This window comes from Trypanosoma cruzi, genomic scaffold (genome assembly GCF_000209065.1).
Source record: "Trypanosoma cruzi strain CL Brener 1047053517161 genomic scaffold, whole genome shotgun sequence".
Classification (NCBI taxonomy): Eukaryota; Euglenozoa; class Kinetoplastea; order Trypanosomatida; family Trypanosomatidae; genus Trypanosoma; species Trypanosoma cruzi.
Genome location: NW_001849569.1, coordinates 319,248 through 334,248, shown reverse-complemented (window position 1 = coordinate 334,248; position 15,001 = coordinate 319,248). Strand labels below are relative to the sequence as shown.

At 46.8% G+C, this 15,001-nt stretch overlaps 6 protein-coding genes across 6 annotated transcripts, besides 13 other annotated features; all 6 read right to left on the bottom strand.

Moving 5' to 3' along the window:
- Positions 1 to 2,581, bottom strand: Tc00.1047053506941.9 (endosomal trafficking protein RME-8, putative; the record flags this gene model as incomplete). The annotated part of the gene is made up of 1 exon (XM_813999.1): positions 1 to 2,581. A coding segment is annotated over one exon (2,581 nt), but the record flags the coding sequence as incomplete, so codon positions are not given.
- Positions 1 to 14,364: a sequence feature (heterozygous, Esmeraldo-like haplotype).
- Positions 2,609 to 2,646: a microsatellite.
- On the bottom strand, positions 2,925 to 4,517 carry Tc00.1047053506941.20 (tRNA modification enzyme, putative; the record flags this gene model as incomplete). Its single annotated transcript, XM_813979.1, has 1 exon — positions 2,925 to 4,517. One exon carries the CDS (start codon positions 4,515 to 4,517, stop codon positions 2,925 to 2,927), a length of 1,593 nt encoding a protein of 530 aa, XP_819072.1.
- Positions 4,595 to 4,617: a microsatellite.
- Positions 4,657 to 4,677: a sequence feature (AT_rich).
- Positions 5,018 to 7,000, bottom strand: Tc00.1047053506941.30 (hypothetical protein, conserved; the record flags this gene model as incomplete). The annotated part of the gene is made up of 1 exon (XM_813980.1): positions 5,018 to 7,000. One exon carries the CDS (start codon positions 6,998 to 7,000, stop codon positions 5,018 to 5,020), a length of 1,983 nt encoding a protein of 660 aa, XP_819073.1.
- Positions 7,085 to 7,114: a microsatellite.
- Positions 7,382 to 7,403: a microsatellite.
- Positions 7,639 to 7,685: a microsatellite.
- Tc00.1047053506941.40 (hypothetical protein, conserved) lies at positions 7,786 to 8,628 on the bottom strand (the record flags this gene model as incomplete). The annotated part of the gene is made up of 1 exon (XM_813981.1): positions 7,786 to 8,628. The coding sequence occupies one exon, from the start codon at positions 8,626 to 8,628 to the stop codon at positions 7,786 to 7,788; it is 843 nt and encodes a 280-aa protein (XP_819074.1).
- Positions 8,750 to 8,796: a sequence feature (A-rich).
- Positions 9,306 to 9,341: a microsatellite.
- Tc00.1047053506941.50 (hypothetical protein, conserved) lies at positions 9,399 to 10,499 on the bottom strand (the record flags this gene model as incomplete). Its single annotated transcript, XM_813982.1, has 1 exon — positions 9,399 to 10,499. One exon carries the CDS (start codon positions 10,497 to 10,499, stop codon positions 9,399 to 9,401), a length of 1,101 nt encoding a protein of 366 aa, XP_819075.1.
- Positions 10,710 to 10,729: a microsatellite.
- Positions 10,871 to 10,893: a microsatellite.
- Tc00.1047053506941.60 (phospholipid-translocating P-type ATPase (flippase), putative) lies at positions 11,089 to 14,742 on the bottom strand (the record flags this gene model as incomplete). Its single annotated transcript, XM_813983.1, has 1 exon — positions 11,089 to 14,742. One exon carries the CDS (start codon positions 14,740 to 14,742, stop codon positions 11,089 to 11,091), a length of 3,654 nt encoding a protein of 1,217 aa, XP_819076.1.
- Positions 14,365 to 14,416: a sequence feature (areas merged during assembly that could not be assigned to a particular haplotype. This can correspond to areas where the two haplotypes were merged or to regions with more than two copies in the genome that were merged during assembly.).
- Positions 14,417 to 15,001: part of a sequence feature (heterozygous, Esmeraldo-like haplotype) that runs on past the window's edge.

Sequence of the window (15,001 nt, the reverse complement as noted above, 5' to 3'; positions counted from 1 at the left end):
GAAGAAAACGGTGATACATATCGTTAAAAAATTCCTTTGGTCTAGAAATGGCCGGATCCTTCATTTCAAACAGCAGACGTGGGTAATGCTGACCAATCCTAAGTTCATCATCAAGACTTGGATACCGCACCTCAAACTCTCGATAATTCCATGAGGTGGGATTTTCATGACGTAATGACATGCCAAGCCTTAGGACACGCATCTCGGCCTCCAACGCCTCACGGAGCTCCGTTCGCGTGGTGTGGTTCCAAATCAACTCGGGTCGCAAGTGATCCCGTTTGATTTCGTAGAAAAACATGGGCCAGTTCAATGTTGTTTTCACCTTCACATGCCTGGGACGCTTGAAAACTCCGTCACCCTGTGACGGGGACGAATTCTGAGCCGCACCCTTCGACAACACTTCACTTGGATGAAATCGTTTTTTAAACCATCCAAGTTTGGACTCCCAAAAGGCACTCGTCATGGGCACGACGTTTCTCTGGCGTTCCTCCTCCATCTCATCCTTTGGAGGCTCTTCGGAGGATTGAAGATAATACAGCAGTGCCGGGGGAAATATGGTCCGCATGAGATCCTGCATATCCGTGTTTTCATAGGTCCAGTACGCAATGAGTTGACGGGCAAGATCGCGTAATTCACGGTTCTTACTAAATATCGCTAAGTGCAGCTGTCCAATGATCCCACCCTCGCTAAGAGCGGCCAGTTGCAAGGCACGAAACTGCTCACCTGTTCCCTCTTCCATGATAACACGGATTAATTGTCCAGCGCTGTAGCTGATGGCATTGCATCCATGCTGCATCAGTAAAAAAAGCTCCTTCCCCGTAGTATCAACCAAATCTTTCATAACGGAAGTAAATAACATGGCCTCTGTGCTCTCACAGTAGGGAGGGCACAATGCGTAAACAAAAAAATCCAACAAGGCCTGCACAACCAGGGCGGCGCTATCAGTTGTGGCGTAGTCTCGTAGCATCCGGAGTAGACGAATTACGAGTTGCTCTTGTCCAAGAATGTAATTTTTATTCGCCTCTTCATGGGCCAACTCATAGTGGTCGTGATGTGGCGTCATGAGAGTTCCAAGTAAGTCGACTACTGAATGAGAAACTGCAACGTGGTTCATTTTTAAAGCCTTCATACTTACATCCTCAATATTCTTCATAAAAGACGGTACAACGGCAACCGAGCTGAACCCAATGCGTGCGACACAAAGTCTTCGAAGAGCATAAAATTGTTGCACCACGACCAACGGATCATCTGTCACTGGAAAGTTATTTAACAACGCCGCGAGTCCACTAAAAATCATTTTTTCCCTATTTTCCGCAAAGAGTCCTTCACGATTCTCCGAAAGGCGAAGGCCGCTGTACTCAATGTTGGCGTTAAAAAACTCCACCACCTCGGGGAAAGTCATGGCAATCGGACCACCGCCCTTGCTGGGATCAATCAGACAGTTCAGTAATGTACTCTCGATTTCCTCCGGGATTGGTGTGCGGCATGGCGCTGCACGCTTTCCACGATCAAATAGATTTGCAATGACACAGACGTTAAGATTGCGGGATGCGCGGCAGCAATCCACGAGATGGGCCAGCAGCGCATCCCGCATGGGGGATGTGTACACCTTCGTAATCGCTGGTTCCTTAAATTGAATCATCAGCCGTTGGTCATCCTCTTCCGAGCGAATAAGTGCATAAATGTCGGCAAAAAAGAATGCACTGACGGGGTTATACGTGGCAGCATCCAACTCCAAAAGATATTTTTGTGTTGTCGCTAAAATACGACGCATGGGAGTATCGGGGTGTTTCAAACTCCACTTTGACACGGGGAACTTCGCCAGGGATACCATTTCCGCTCGATCCACGCCGAGGCGGTCCGAGTCAAACTGCTGCTGAGTTAATCGCCGCACCTCACGCAAGGGTGGAAGACCGATGAACCGCCTCGAAAACTCCTCGATCAGTGTTGCCACTCTCTGGCAATCTTCCATTTCATACAGATGCATCTTCAACTGGGGGCCATACAACAAGATAAGAGTGCGTGGGTTGGCAAGAATAGAAGTGAGTCCTTTAATGTGCATAAAAAGATACTCCCCCACAACATTTCCTTCGGGACTCAATTGCTCCACGGCAATACTTGTGATGCGAAGACGACAGTTTCGATATTCTTCATAAAAACTGTACTTGCGGGCATCAAACACATGGTTGAAAACCTGTTGCCTGTACCTCGCATCGAACCTTGCGCGGTTTCGCTGCACATCCGTAAGCAACTCCGCGCGCTCCATGGCAGTGTTGCAATGAAAGCTCATCGTTTCTGGTTTGCCTATCTTGCCTATGGTCACTGTGAAGTCCGTCGGACTGCCTGGAGTGGCCACAACATCCACGAGGTGACTATTATATTCCCAGTTGTTGGTGACACGAAAGATACTTTGCGGGTTGATTGTTGCAACCTGTCGAGGCCCGATACAAAATATGCGCATGTACTTCCCTTTCCACGAATTCTTGACAACCGTGTAGCGGGAGGTGTATTCCTCAAACGGCTTACGTCTTGCTGCCTCACACCCCGCCAGCTGTGGCACACCCAGCACGACCTCGTCCATTTACCGATACTACGTGCTGGCAGTTGTAAAAAAAAAAAAAAAGAAAAAAAAACACAAAAAAGAAATTCCACTCTCTACAGAAAACCAAATGGGTGAGAAAGACAGACATCGGTAAAAAAAAAAAAAACCTAAGAACGAGAGAAAAACAAGGAGCCTTTTTATTTCGAAAGGTATAAATGCAAAGAAATTGTGAGAAATATTTTTAAAAATGTTATCTCCATTTAAACGCCTAAAATGTTTTTGGCGCCAAGATGCGTGAGACAGACGCTGAATAAGCAATCCAATGCGGGTGGGAAATCCCAACGGGCCCTTCCTCTATACCCTCCTTTTTTCTGTCTCCGCATCAACGCCGCCCTGCATGTACTTTGTGGATCGCTACGGCTGTCGCCGCCGCAAATGCGGACACAAAACAGGCGACGACACTCAGAGAGTTCCAGTTGATTTGGCGAGCAGTCATTGTTGACTTCGCCAAAAGTCGTTCGCAGCGGCGGCGCAGCACTCGGCCCACCACACTGTACTTTGTGGTTGACATGATGACAACAGTGACAGTTTCCCCCAATCTGGCTTCTTGAGGGTCGACAAGAACCTGCACGTAGGCCTTTGTATGCCCAACGAGATGGTGCTTGTCATGTGCTGTTTCCAGAAGAGCGACGGAATGCACCTCGCCTACCATTTGGTCAAGCGTTCGATAAGAATTGAAAAATTCCGTGAGCTCAGACGTGCGCCGCTTTGCCACATCGGTTGGGATTTGCTTCATTGACGCCGCAGGTGTGTTTCGACGCGGGTAAAAACGGGTAATGTTCAAAACAGGAAAGCGGACGTGGTCACAGAGCTCCATGGTCTCACGCCACTCTGCCTCACCTTCACCTGGGAAGGCACAAATAATGTCCGTGGCAAGCGTCACATTTGGCACAACGCTGCGTATGCGATGCACACACTCGTAGAACTCTTCTAAAGTATATTCCCGCTGCATCGCGTTCAAAATACGATTGGATCCAGATTGTATGGGAATATGCACAAACTCATATACATTTGGATGCCTAAGAAGCGCCGCGAAATCATCTAAGTGTCGTAGGAGGTACGGTGGGTTGCTCATTCCTACACGCATCATGACTTCTGTGCCTTGAATTTCCTTTACAATGGCACGCAAGAGAGAAACAATATCCGTGTTAATGTCAATGCCGTAAGCCCCAACATCCTCGGAGGTGATACGAATTTCCTTTACTCCCTCCTTCAGAACAGAACGAACCCGCGAAACGATAGACTCGATGGGCCAACTCCGCAAATCTCCACGAGCCTGCTTTGTTTTACAATATGTGCAATGATTCAGGCAACCAACACTAATGGGAATAATTTCTATAAATCGATTACGTCTGATCTTTGGAAGATCCAGCGGTGGAAGTTCATTGGGATCTTGTTTATTGTTCGCATGTTCATTCACCCCAATAAGTCGCACACAGTGGCCCTGCAGAGCTTCATGAATGACTTCACCAACGCGATCAATGTTGCGGACACCAATAACACTCACATCATCCCACTGTGTGTTTCTCGGGTCCGCCTGTGGCACACATCCAGCGACAACAAGTGGCTTACCCGTGGCACGCACGCGATTCATCATGCTGATGAAGTGCTCTTCGCTCGGGTTTTTGACGGTACAAGAGTTCAGGAGATACACATCGGCGCCATTAAAGACGTCGGTTACACGGTAGCCGGCCTGCGCAAGAAGCCCCGCCATGTATTCGCCGTCACTGACATTGTGGCTGCAGCCAAATGTGTGTATAAACACGGTTGCGTTGCTCGGGATGCCGTCGCCGTAGTCCTGGCTCTGTGCGGGTGGCCATTTACGCCGACGGGCATTCACAAAAGCCAGGCGTTCAGCTGCCGCAACGGGCGCAGCGCCGACGTTGAAGGCATCCTCCATATCCGCCGCCTCCATTCTTCTCTCCTTTGCCCGCTTTTTACCCTTCCGCCTCCAATTTCAGGTGTATATTTAATACTGCGCTACCCCACCAGAAAAAAAAAAAAAAAAAAAAAAAGGCAAAGCGTAGCAGAAATAAACCAGTGGCAGCAACGGGAATATATATTATATTATATAACAAACAAAAAAAGAGAAATAAACATCGCAAAATCAGAAACACCAAAGCAACCTCATCTATTTTGCACGCGGAACAAAACTCCACATCATTAATTTGTCGCCGCAGCTGCTATGCAGACTCCACAGTAGGCTCTGGACACCTTAAACAAGGCGACAAAGAGGGAGTGAATCCCTGAATGAATAAATAGACAACAAAGCACGGGGATTCATCATATTCTTTTGAGCTTTTCACTTTTTATGTTTTATGCTCACCGTATCCTCAGCCTTCGTCAGTGCGCGTGTTTATTATTATTTTCTTCTTCCCTTCCCCTGCTCTATTCGATTGCTTCTGCGGGGGAAATTCACGACGGCGCCGTCTCCTCCTTCTCTAGATTAAAGTAAAGCTTCAGAATAAAACCTGCCATGATGAAGAAAACGTCCGCCACAAGAATTAAAATCAAAAAAACGTCTGAGCCTAAAATGAAAAGACAAAACCGCCTCGTCTTAATATACGCCAATTGCTGCAGGAGAGCATCACTCTTGGCGATGAAGCAAATAAGAAGCTGACCCGATGCATTTTGCCTTTCTGCGAGTTGATAATAATCATCCAACCACGGCATTTCCCACAAAAATTCAGGTGAATCACGTAGGGCCATGATGGCTGAGCGTGCCAGTTGGATTTCCCCCTCACGGTGCGCAATGTGGTGTCGCATCGAAAAATAATCAAAAAGACTTTTGATATCGGAAGGGATCGCCAACACCTGTTTTTGCAAATGATGCGTCATGTTATCGAAAAAGTCGACCACGGCGGTACGACCGAGGGAGTAGGAAACTGTGAGCATAATTTGTGTGCGGAGGGGCTTGACAACAGGAATGAGATAGTGGTCAAAGCAGAGATGGGTACCAAAGCGTTCAAGGGCCTCTTCCCTGCGAGAGGGCGTACTCGAGTCGTAGTGCTCATCCAACTCGTAGGAGCACCAGAACGGGAACAAGTCGTCAATCGCTTTCTGAGCATGGCGTTCTTTCACCCCCTCCCGCACGAAGGAGTTGACGGAGGACAAAAAATCGTCTTCCACCAGCCAATGATCTCGTCGATTCAACCCCCACCATACCACCACACCATTTGGAAACAGGAACATGTCAAAAATACGATGAGAAGAGACGTGAAGAACTTCATAAATAAGAGCTGTATCATATCCGCGGCGTTTATAGATCGCAGAAAGAGCGTCCAGATCAAAAGCCGAGGCCACATAACTATAGCTGATGCTCCCTATTTTGTTGGGGATGGAACAGTGCCCACGTTGACCACGTACTTTACGACGGCCTTTTGCCGTTTTCAAGGGACGACGTAGCGTCACACGGTCGTCTATTGGGGATACGGCAAATATGGACTGATAACCTTGCAGGTATTCCAGGACGCTACCATTCGTCGCCTCAAATTGCTCCTCCCACTGCAGAGCATTGTGGATTTCTTGAAGAGTTACACTGGCAGAAGCACTATTTACAATTACATTAATGATAAGATTGCGGGGATCTTCAGGAACTTCATATTTCATCCGCTCCATGTTGGTACTAACAGGTTCCGGGTTATTATCCACAAAACGAGCTTGTTTTTTGTCAGATTTTTCGTCGCTTTGATCGTGCATCTCTACCTCCACCGCCTCTGCTTTTGGCGTGGCACAACTTTTCTCATTCGCCGAAGGGGTTGACGTTTCTGGTGTTTTAAAAGAGGAAGAAGCGCGATCCTCATCTGCATCCGCATCCGTGCCAGAATGCCGCTGCGTCTGTTGCTGCGGATTCAATAATTGAGTATACTCATCGCGGTATTGCATTCGGGAGAGCCGCCCCTGTTCACCATGCGCATACCACTCCTTCAAAGATACACTGGGGGGACTCGAAGTTTCAGAAGGAAAATCTCGTGTGACAGAGACGCTTTCGTATACATGAGGGTTGTGGTAGAGATCTTTCCGTTTGGCACGACCGAACCCATCAAATGAAGTATCGCTGTAAACGGAGTCGTGAAGAAGCGGAAAGCTGTCTTCCGCGCGAACGAGAGTCATTAGTTCTTGTGCCTCATCGGCCTCCCCGCTGCCGGCTCGGCTGTAGGAACCTCCTTCACTCCGGTTGGAGTTCATCTGTGACCAAACATGAGATGTCCGCTCTTGCTGTCGCGTATGCTCAAAGCTCCGGCTCTGGGAGCTGCCGCAGGAGTCTGAGGCGTCATCGGACCCACGTCTCCTGTCCATGCGCACAGTGGCTGCAAATGGGGTAAATCCCGGACTGCACGGCGCAAAGGAAGACACACACACAAAAAAAAAAAAAAAAAAGGAGTTGGACAGAAACATCACACATGCGCACAGAGAAGAAAGAAAGGCAGCCACGCAACAAGAAGGAAAAGAACAACAACAAACAAATGCAGTGAATAAACCAAAAAAAAAAAAAAAAAAAAAAAAAAAAAATGAGGTTTCTCGGAGGGCGAAAAACCTCAAAAAAGAACCATAAACACACAAGCAACACACACCCCAGAGAAGGAGCAAAACCCCATGTTTCTTCCCCTTCTTCCTCCTTCCCACCATTTTTCATACGCAGCCCAATCAGAAGAGTCAAGCCGCTTCTCACACCCCGCAGTAAAACACCAACTTTTTGCTAACGATGGGGAAAACAAGCGAGGGACAGAGCCTTCTACAGTCAAATATACCCACGGATTCTCAGCTACATTAACAACCATATATATATATATATATATATCGCTTCCGCATCAAATAACCCTTCCTCAATCATTTACTAAGACTCATTCTATCACCAAAGTCCAACCCAAAAAACAAACAAAAGAAACAGACACGATAACCCCTCTTCAGTAATCCTAACCCCCTTTCCCCACCCAATTTCCCATTCACCCGTTGAAAACTATTCATACGCCATTCGATCTGCATCAAGAGTGATCCTCCCCCCACGCTACCCCCTATCCCAGTCGCTACAACGCAAAAACAAAAAAAAAAAAACAAAAAAAAAAAAAAACAAAAAACAAAACAAGAACGAGAACAAAACACGAGGATGGGAAAGATGAAAAAGCGCATTCATCACATCCCTTTTGTGTGCTCTTCCAAACGACAGACACAGAACCCCTTGTTTAGTATCCAAACCCTACGCGAGTGCCGTGATGTGGCGCTATGATGGGCTGCAAAAGGGAAAAGACACCAAAGCTAACAGCCATCATTGGCATCTCTTTTTTTAATGTCGGTAGAAGACCACGGCATATGGCAGAGTCATGAATGACAGTCTGCTTATAGGTATGTGCAGATAACGGGTAACAGACCGTTGAAGCCACACCAGCGGCAACACCGCCGACCACTGTATTGACACAAGCCACGGCGGCGTAATTGCCAAGTTCAAACACATCTTTCCCATTTTTATCCTTCTCTACGTTAATGGAGAGAAGTCTATTGCGTTCGCAGAAACGGCGAAGACCCTCAAAGACGGTCAAAAGTGTCCCAAAATAAATGGCGTTGGCCATAAGCGGTGGCGTCGTGTAAAAAAACTGAAGCACCGTCTTACTTTTAAATATTTGGCACGTTTTCAGAAAAGAATCACCCGTACGAAGACACTCATCTCGTACACGATTGACAGGACTACAGATAAGACGCATGACAAAACCCGCAAACGCCCCAATGATGAATGTTGTGAATGCCTTCAACGGCGGTTCTCGTTCGGTACCTGGCAATAACTGCGAGGCCAATGGGACATACACCCACATAAGAATGCCAAATTGCGGGATGCGTCGATAACAGGCCTGTGCAGGTCCTTTTATGCCTCCGTGATCAAACGGAATTGCCGCGGCACGTCCCGCTAGTCCTGCTAATCCTCCACTGAGGAAGACATACGGATCCGTCAGGATAATGGCACTGCGTCTCTCAATCTTACGCAGACGATCCAAAGTCCATGTGATTCCAGTGAAGAAGAGAGTGAAACACATGGATGCAACCAAAAACTACAGCGCCTGCTTGCAATTCCCCCAATTTTCCTATGCTACAAAAAAACAAAGGAAAGCGAGCAGGAAAACTCTACTCCCGCCTCGCAATTGTCCACCGCGCCCCAAAAAGACAAAAAGACAAAAATAAAATAAAATAAAAAAAAGAAAAAAGCCCGTACCTCCTCCCCAACGGGTTCTACGTCTCCTTTAGGGTCTCTTCCCTTAAATTGGTGAGCGCTGCAAAAACCCGCTCCGTATTTCCTCCACGCTGACTTTTATTGTCGGCCTTTAACGCTCGTTAATAATTTCGACAAAAAAAAGACAAAAGAAATAAGAGAAAAACAAACAAACAAAGGAACGAGCGTCATCACAAAATAATGCGGACCTTCAAAGTAAAAGATGAAGAGATTATTAAGCACATCCTGTTCTCCTTCCTCCGCTGCCCCTGCATCTGCCACATACCAAGACACAACCTAATCGCAACGTCAGCCATATATGCCTTCATATGGACCGTGTATATCAGGCGAGTCCTCTTACTGTGTGGCTGCCAGCCTTGCAAAAGCTTTGATCACACACACAAAGAGAAACTTGGAGGAAACAAACAAAAAAAACACGCTCCTACCTCTCCTCTTGAGTCAAAACTCCCTCTCTTCTTCACCATCTTCTCCACCCCAAGAAGTGAAAGAAAGAAAAAGAGAGAGAGAGAGAGAGAGAGAAGAAACCACGTGTATGTTTGCGTTCATTTTAAAAATGTGGGAAACATTATTACTTATTTAGTTTATCTTACCTTCTCCATCGTATCCCTTTGGATGCAGTTTGTTAGTTCGCAGATTCACTTTGAGCAGGTGGTCCTGATATTCGCCATTCTGCCTCCTTAAAATTCTTTGCGCCTCCTTATTTTGCACACGCAACACCTCCTGGCATTCTTTCCGTGCCACTGCCATGGCCTCCTTGTCAGCCGCAAGTATAGCCCGGCGCTTTTCGGATTGTGTTTCACTTTCCTTCTTTCTTGGTCGAGGCAGCCCTCTCTCCCTTCGTTGAACGACGCGCCCAGAGTCACGAAGAGCCAAATTGGCGGTGTTGGGGGCTAATAGATCAACACAATCGGCGTCACCAAGGCTGGTATTGTAGAATTCCTCGTACTCAGGACCAAGTATGATGCGCTCATGATTCTTCTCTCGCATGTGTGCTCTCAGAGCCTCTAGAGAGGCAAACATTTTTGTTTTTTCACCACAAACAAGACACAACAGACCATTTGTTTTGCGAGCGAGGTACGCCAGCAGTCCTACTACGTCACGGCACCTGTGTTTAAGCGGAACAACAAACTCATGGATGGTGTTCATGTGCTGCAGGTTGGCTTCCACGTTATCCGACAGGGCACCACAAAAGAGGCAGCGCACTTCACTCACGTCTTCCTCCCGTTCATCCAGGCCAACCTTCAACAAATTCTTGGGTTTTGTTGCTTGAGCGGGCTGCTTTGCGCACTTCGCATTGTGACGGCGATGCAAGCCCATTGCAGCGCTTCCCAACGAGGTACTTGTAATAGCGCTCAATGCATCCGAGTCACGTGCAATGATGCGTTGCTCCTTCTTCATAAGATGTGCCGTCGAGCGAACATGAGCCTGGAGGGTCTGCACAGAATGAAATGTCTTTTTGCACAATTTGCAAGCAAAGGTCGGCTTCCCATCTTTGTCCACATCGTCTTGCTCCGCAATTCGGACACGTCTGTGCTCCTGTGCGGTCAGTGGGCGCCGGCCCTCAACGCGCAGGCGAACATTGTTCAAGTGGTAGTCGGACTCATAGTGCTTACGCACTGCCTCAACAGAGTCAAATGTGAAATTGCATGTCCCGCAACGCGGTACGGGGGCGGACATCCACAATCACCTAAAATGTACGTGTGCAATACTACCAATCTATATCTACCTATATGGATAATATGCCTCTTTTGAAAATGAAAAATGTAAAAAGGAAAAAGCAACTCTGTGAACTTGAGGGATAGTCAAAGGTCCATAGCAGGTGGTAATGTTTTTTCCCCTGTTTCCGCGTCCTGCAATAACAAGGCAACCGAACACTCATGTAAATCGACACACACACACACACACACGGAATAATGAACTCGTGATGAGGGAAAAGGAGCAAAGAAACAACGTAGAATTAAATCCTATGTTTATATTTACGCGGTTGAATGTCATTGACGTGTCGTCCATCGTCATGGCATCCCAATCCCCATCTTTCACTATAAGAAACACACACACACACACATACACATTTATTTATATAAAACTAAAGGTTTTTTTTTTTTGTAATTGTTGTTTCTTTTTACTGAACACTGCTAAATGTCACGCAATTTTGTTAACACAAACGAAGAATAAACACTCTTTCAATCATTACATAATTCCTCCTGTAACATTTTATAAAACAAACAAAATAAAGAGAGAGAAATGCCCAATCAAACCGTCATAACTAAACCTGAACAATATCATCCAACGGCCCCACAGGGGACGGGTGGCGAAGCAAACAAGAAGCCTCCTCTGACACACATGAAATCCAGCGAAAGAATCTTGAGCAGCAGCCCCCACGGCCCCATCGCATTTGTCGACGCATCTGATTTTGCACTGCAGCTGTCCGAAGGACGTCACGTGCATTTGGAGTTAACGCCCGACGCAGAGACAACATTCCAAGTACAGGAAGAACCAAAACAAATGCCACAGCAAACGCTGTAAGAAACGAGATTACATTCATTGTGTTGTTCCACACCCCAAAATACTGAAATCTTTGAAAAGAAGAGTAAATCGCCGTCATAACCACGTAAAAGGCCGGCATTCCAAATATCCCAATAGCGTTAAGAAAAGTAATAGAATGAGACTCTAATAGCATTGTCAGCATCTGCGATATGATGAGGGCGGAGTATGCCACAGAAAAAGTTACATCATGAGTGGCAGCCCATCCGGTTTCTGAAAACGCAAAGCTCAGGTTAAACACCCCCGTTACAAGAAACAGCGTCAGTACGGATTGAACGATACCGCGTGCTATAAATACAATAAAAAATTCCTTAATATTCATATCCGAGGCACGTCGGGTCCTTTTGTACAGGAATGTGTGTCGTTCAAGAACCACACGGGGAGCAATGCGGTCCAGGCAGTAAAACATTGTTTGAGGAAGTGTGTATACCCCATTCCACACCGTAAGGCCAAAGCTGTTCCAAAAAGTCCCTCCAGAAAAGTACGTCCCCACAACATTGTACGCTACCTGAATGAAGCTAATAAGCATGGACTTGTAGAAACTGTACTTAATTACAAACGCCGTACGTATGTATGCTTGCTGGCCATGCACAAAAACAAGAGCCCTGAGGTCTGAAAAGCGATTTATAGAGAAGTCGGCCGCACGGGAAGCTTGTTGACCTTCCTTACCCACAATCCCAACGCCCACATGGGCTTCCTGAAGCATTGCCACATCATTTCCACCATCTCCAATCGCCAACGTCATGAAACCCCTGGAGCGCACAAAACCTGTCAGGGCGGCCTTCTGATTGGGCGTGACACGAGCACATATAACACATACACAGTTATCACTTAAGGCAGCAAAACGTGCCCTTAGCTCCGATGTACTAAGGATGCGCTCCAAAACCCTACCGCCTTCCACTACTAATACGGAATTATCCTTTTGGAAGTTCGCGGGGGGCGTTGTATCGCATTGACCATTCTCATTTTTAACCTCATTCTTTAGAGAATCACCATCTTCCAAATTTTCAAAACCGCGGATGTTTTCTTCATCAAGGATTTCTGCTCCCGTCAAAAAAATCCCTAATCCTCCATCTGTGGTCTTTGGTGGGTCTGGTAAAGGGATAGACATCATGTGTTCTTCCCATCCAACACCATCGGTTGAATTTCCCGAAACAATGTAAATTAAGCGATTTCCCGGGGCATACAAGGAGCAGGAAAGTCCAATCTGTACGGCTGTTTGGACCTTATCTCCTGTCAACATCCATACTTTAATTCCAGCTCGAATAAAATCACGTACCGTGTCTTGAACCCCTTCTTGGAGTTTATCCTCTATGGCCGTAATGCCCGCAATTGTTACTCCATTCTCCATTTTTAGACGTACTTTTTGTACTTGCTCCCGTCGATTCTGTAACGACAATTCCGCGACCCTCATTTCTTCCATAAACGTGTTCAAATCACTTTCAGAAAGTTTTTTTTCTGCCACCAATAATGTCCGAAGGCCTTTTCGCGCGTAAGAATTCAAATGGGATGTTAATAAATCCACCTGTGATTCTCTGCTTCTTAAAGTGGAAAATAATGGTGTTGACGTGGGGGCGGCCATTTCCATAATGCGATCATCGGCCCCCTTGACAAAAAAATACAACGTCCCTGTGGACTTCTCCTCGACAATCACGCCCATTGACTTCAGTTCTGACAAAAAGGGAAACACATGATGAATGATCCACGTTTCCTTTACTCCATTGACTTCCAATACGGCCTTATTGGCGTCGCGGTACAAAAGTTGAACGTGGAGCGAAACACAACCGCGACATATGGCTTCCTCATCAGGGGAAGATGCCTGATACTGTGGCAAAACAAAAGCACCTTCAGGCGACGACGAACCAGATTTACCCAGCGTCTCAACCGTGTTACAGAGAGAAAGAATCCTTCCAAAGTGTAATACGCGCTCATTATTTGGTATACCCAGCCCGGATTTATTCACCAATTCTTTTATTTCCTGATGCAGACACAGACGTTCATCGCCAATAGTGACATAAAGCAATTCCATAACATTCTGCGTCATCGTCCCCGTCTTGTCAGATAGAACATAATCCAATTGACCGAGATCCTCAAGTATATCCGAGTTCTTAACGCGACATCCTTCGCTATTTGGCCCGTCAGGTTTCATCGTTTCATCCCACTCGACTGCCAATGCCATGTAATATTTGCTCATGTCAACAACAAATTTGAAGGAGACCGGAATCATAACAGCCGTTAAAAGAAAGAAACGGAGCGGATAAATGATGAGTGAGGCATCTAGTTCGTTCGATGGCAACTTCAGATACCAGTAGTCTTCTTCCACTCGGCTGTTCAAAAAGTAACCGAGCAGACCAAATGTGAGGGCACTCGCAAGCTGGCAGAAAAAGACAAAAATGGAGTACCGGGAGACATCCTGGTCAATCTTGGCCCATTTCACAGGTGGAGGACTTTTGTTCATGCCACACTTTGTCTCCTCCCCAGTGTAAACTGCCACGCATAAGGCAGCCTTTGTTTTTTTAAGCAAACAGGACTGCGGTAGCAGATGGTGGTGGGACATGGAAACAGAGATCGTAGTCGCATCCTCGCTACTTCCACTCGCACATGTGAATTCAGCAACTCCATCAAACGACTCAATGATCGCAGAAGGTGGAGGAATGACAAGTTTAATATTTCCCACTTTGTTGATAATTGTTTCACAAGTATCATCAACACAAATGAGATTTAAATCAGAACTAGTTGTTGTATCATCCTTCGTTGCATTGTTGGATGAGACAGAGTGGGGAAAGACAATTTCCCGCGGTTTGAGATCAAGTTCACCATCCAGGTTATCTGTTCGAATGTAAACTGTGGACGCTGTGGCCGCCACCACCACCACATCACATGGAATTTCTTCATCGCCTTTTAAAAGGATAACATCCCCAACACGTATGCGGTAATTTGGCCGCGATTGCCACGATACTGACACTGGATCCAGCACCGTACGTGCTTTGTTGTTGTATTTGTCATCCTGCTGATGACGTTTAATGTCATCATACCCCTCCTTCAGTGAGGTGAGGGTGAAAGCAAAAAGAAGTGGCAGCAATGTGGAAAAGGGACTCACGGGCGCAATCACGGAAATAAACTGCAGACATGCAACCAATAAAAAGTAGAAATTCAGCGGGCGTCGAAACTGTTCATAGAGACTAAGAAACAAAAAGTTGTAGAACGTGTAATGGCTGTTGATAACTGTGTTATCGGGGTATGCGGCAGCGACAGCAGGGTCCAGTGGCCTTACTGTTCGCATGGTGGGGGCAAGTTGCGTCCGTTTTTCTCCCGTCGCGCGGTCCCCCCGCACTCCAATGACGCTGAGGAATCTGTTACAGCTTGCAACCACCATTGTTACCACACGAAACAGCCTCCGCACACGGAAGCGGAAGTGTACCAGGCAGGAACCCTGCCGCTGCTTCTTGACTTTTGGCGAAATTTCGTGTTTTGAATGGAGGGCGCCAAGCAGAAATGGCAGCAGACAGTCCGACCCGCCAAGTGCCGTACACCCCGACGGAAAGACGACTCAACAACTTCTTCACGGCACTAAAACAACAACAACAACAAATTCCGCCGGAACGAGAAAGCGGCAAAACACAAAAAGTCTTCGC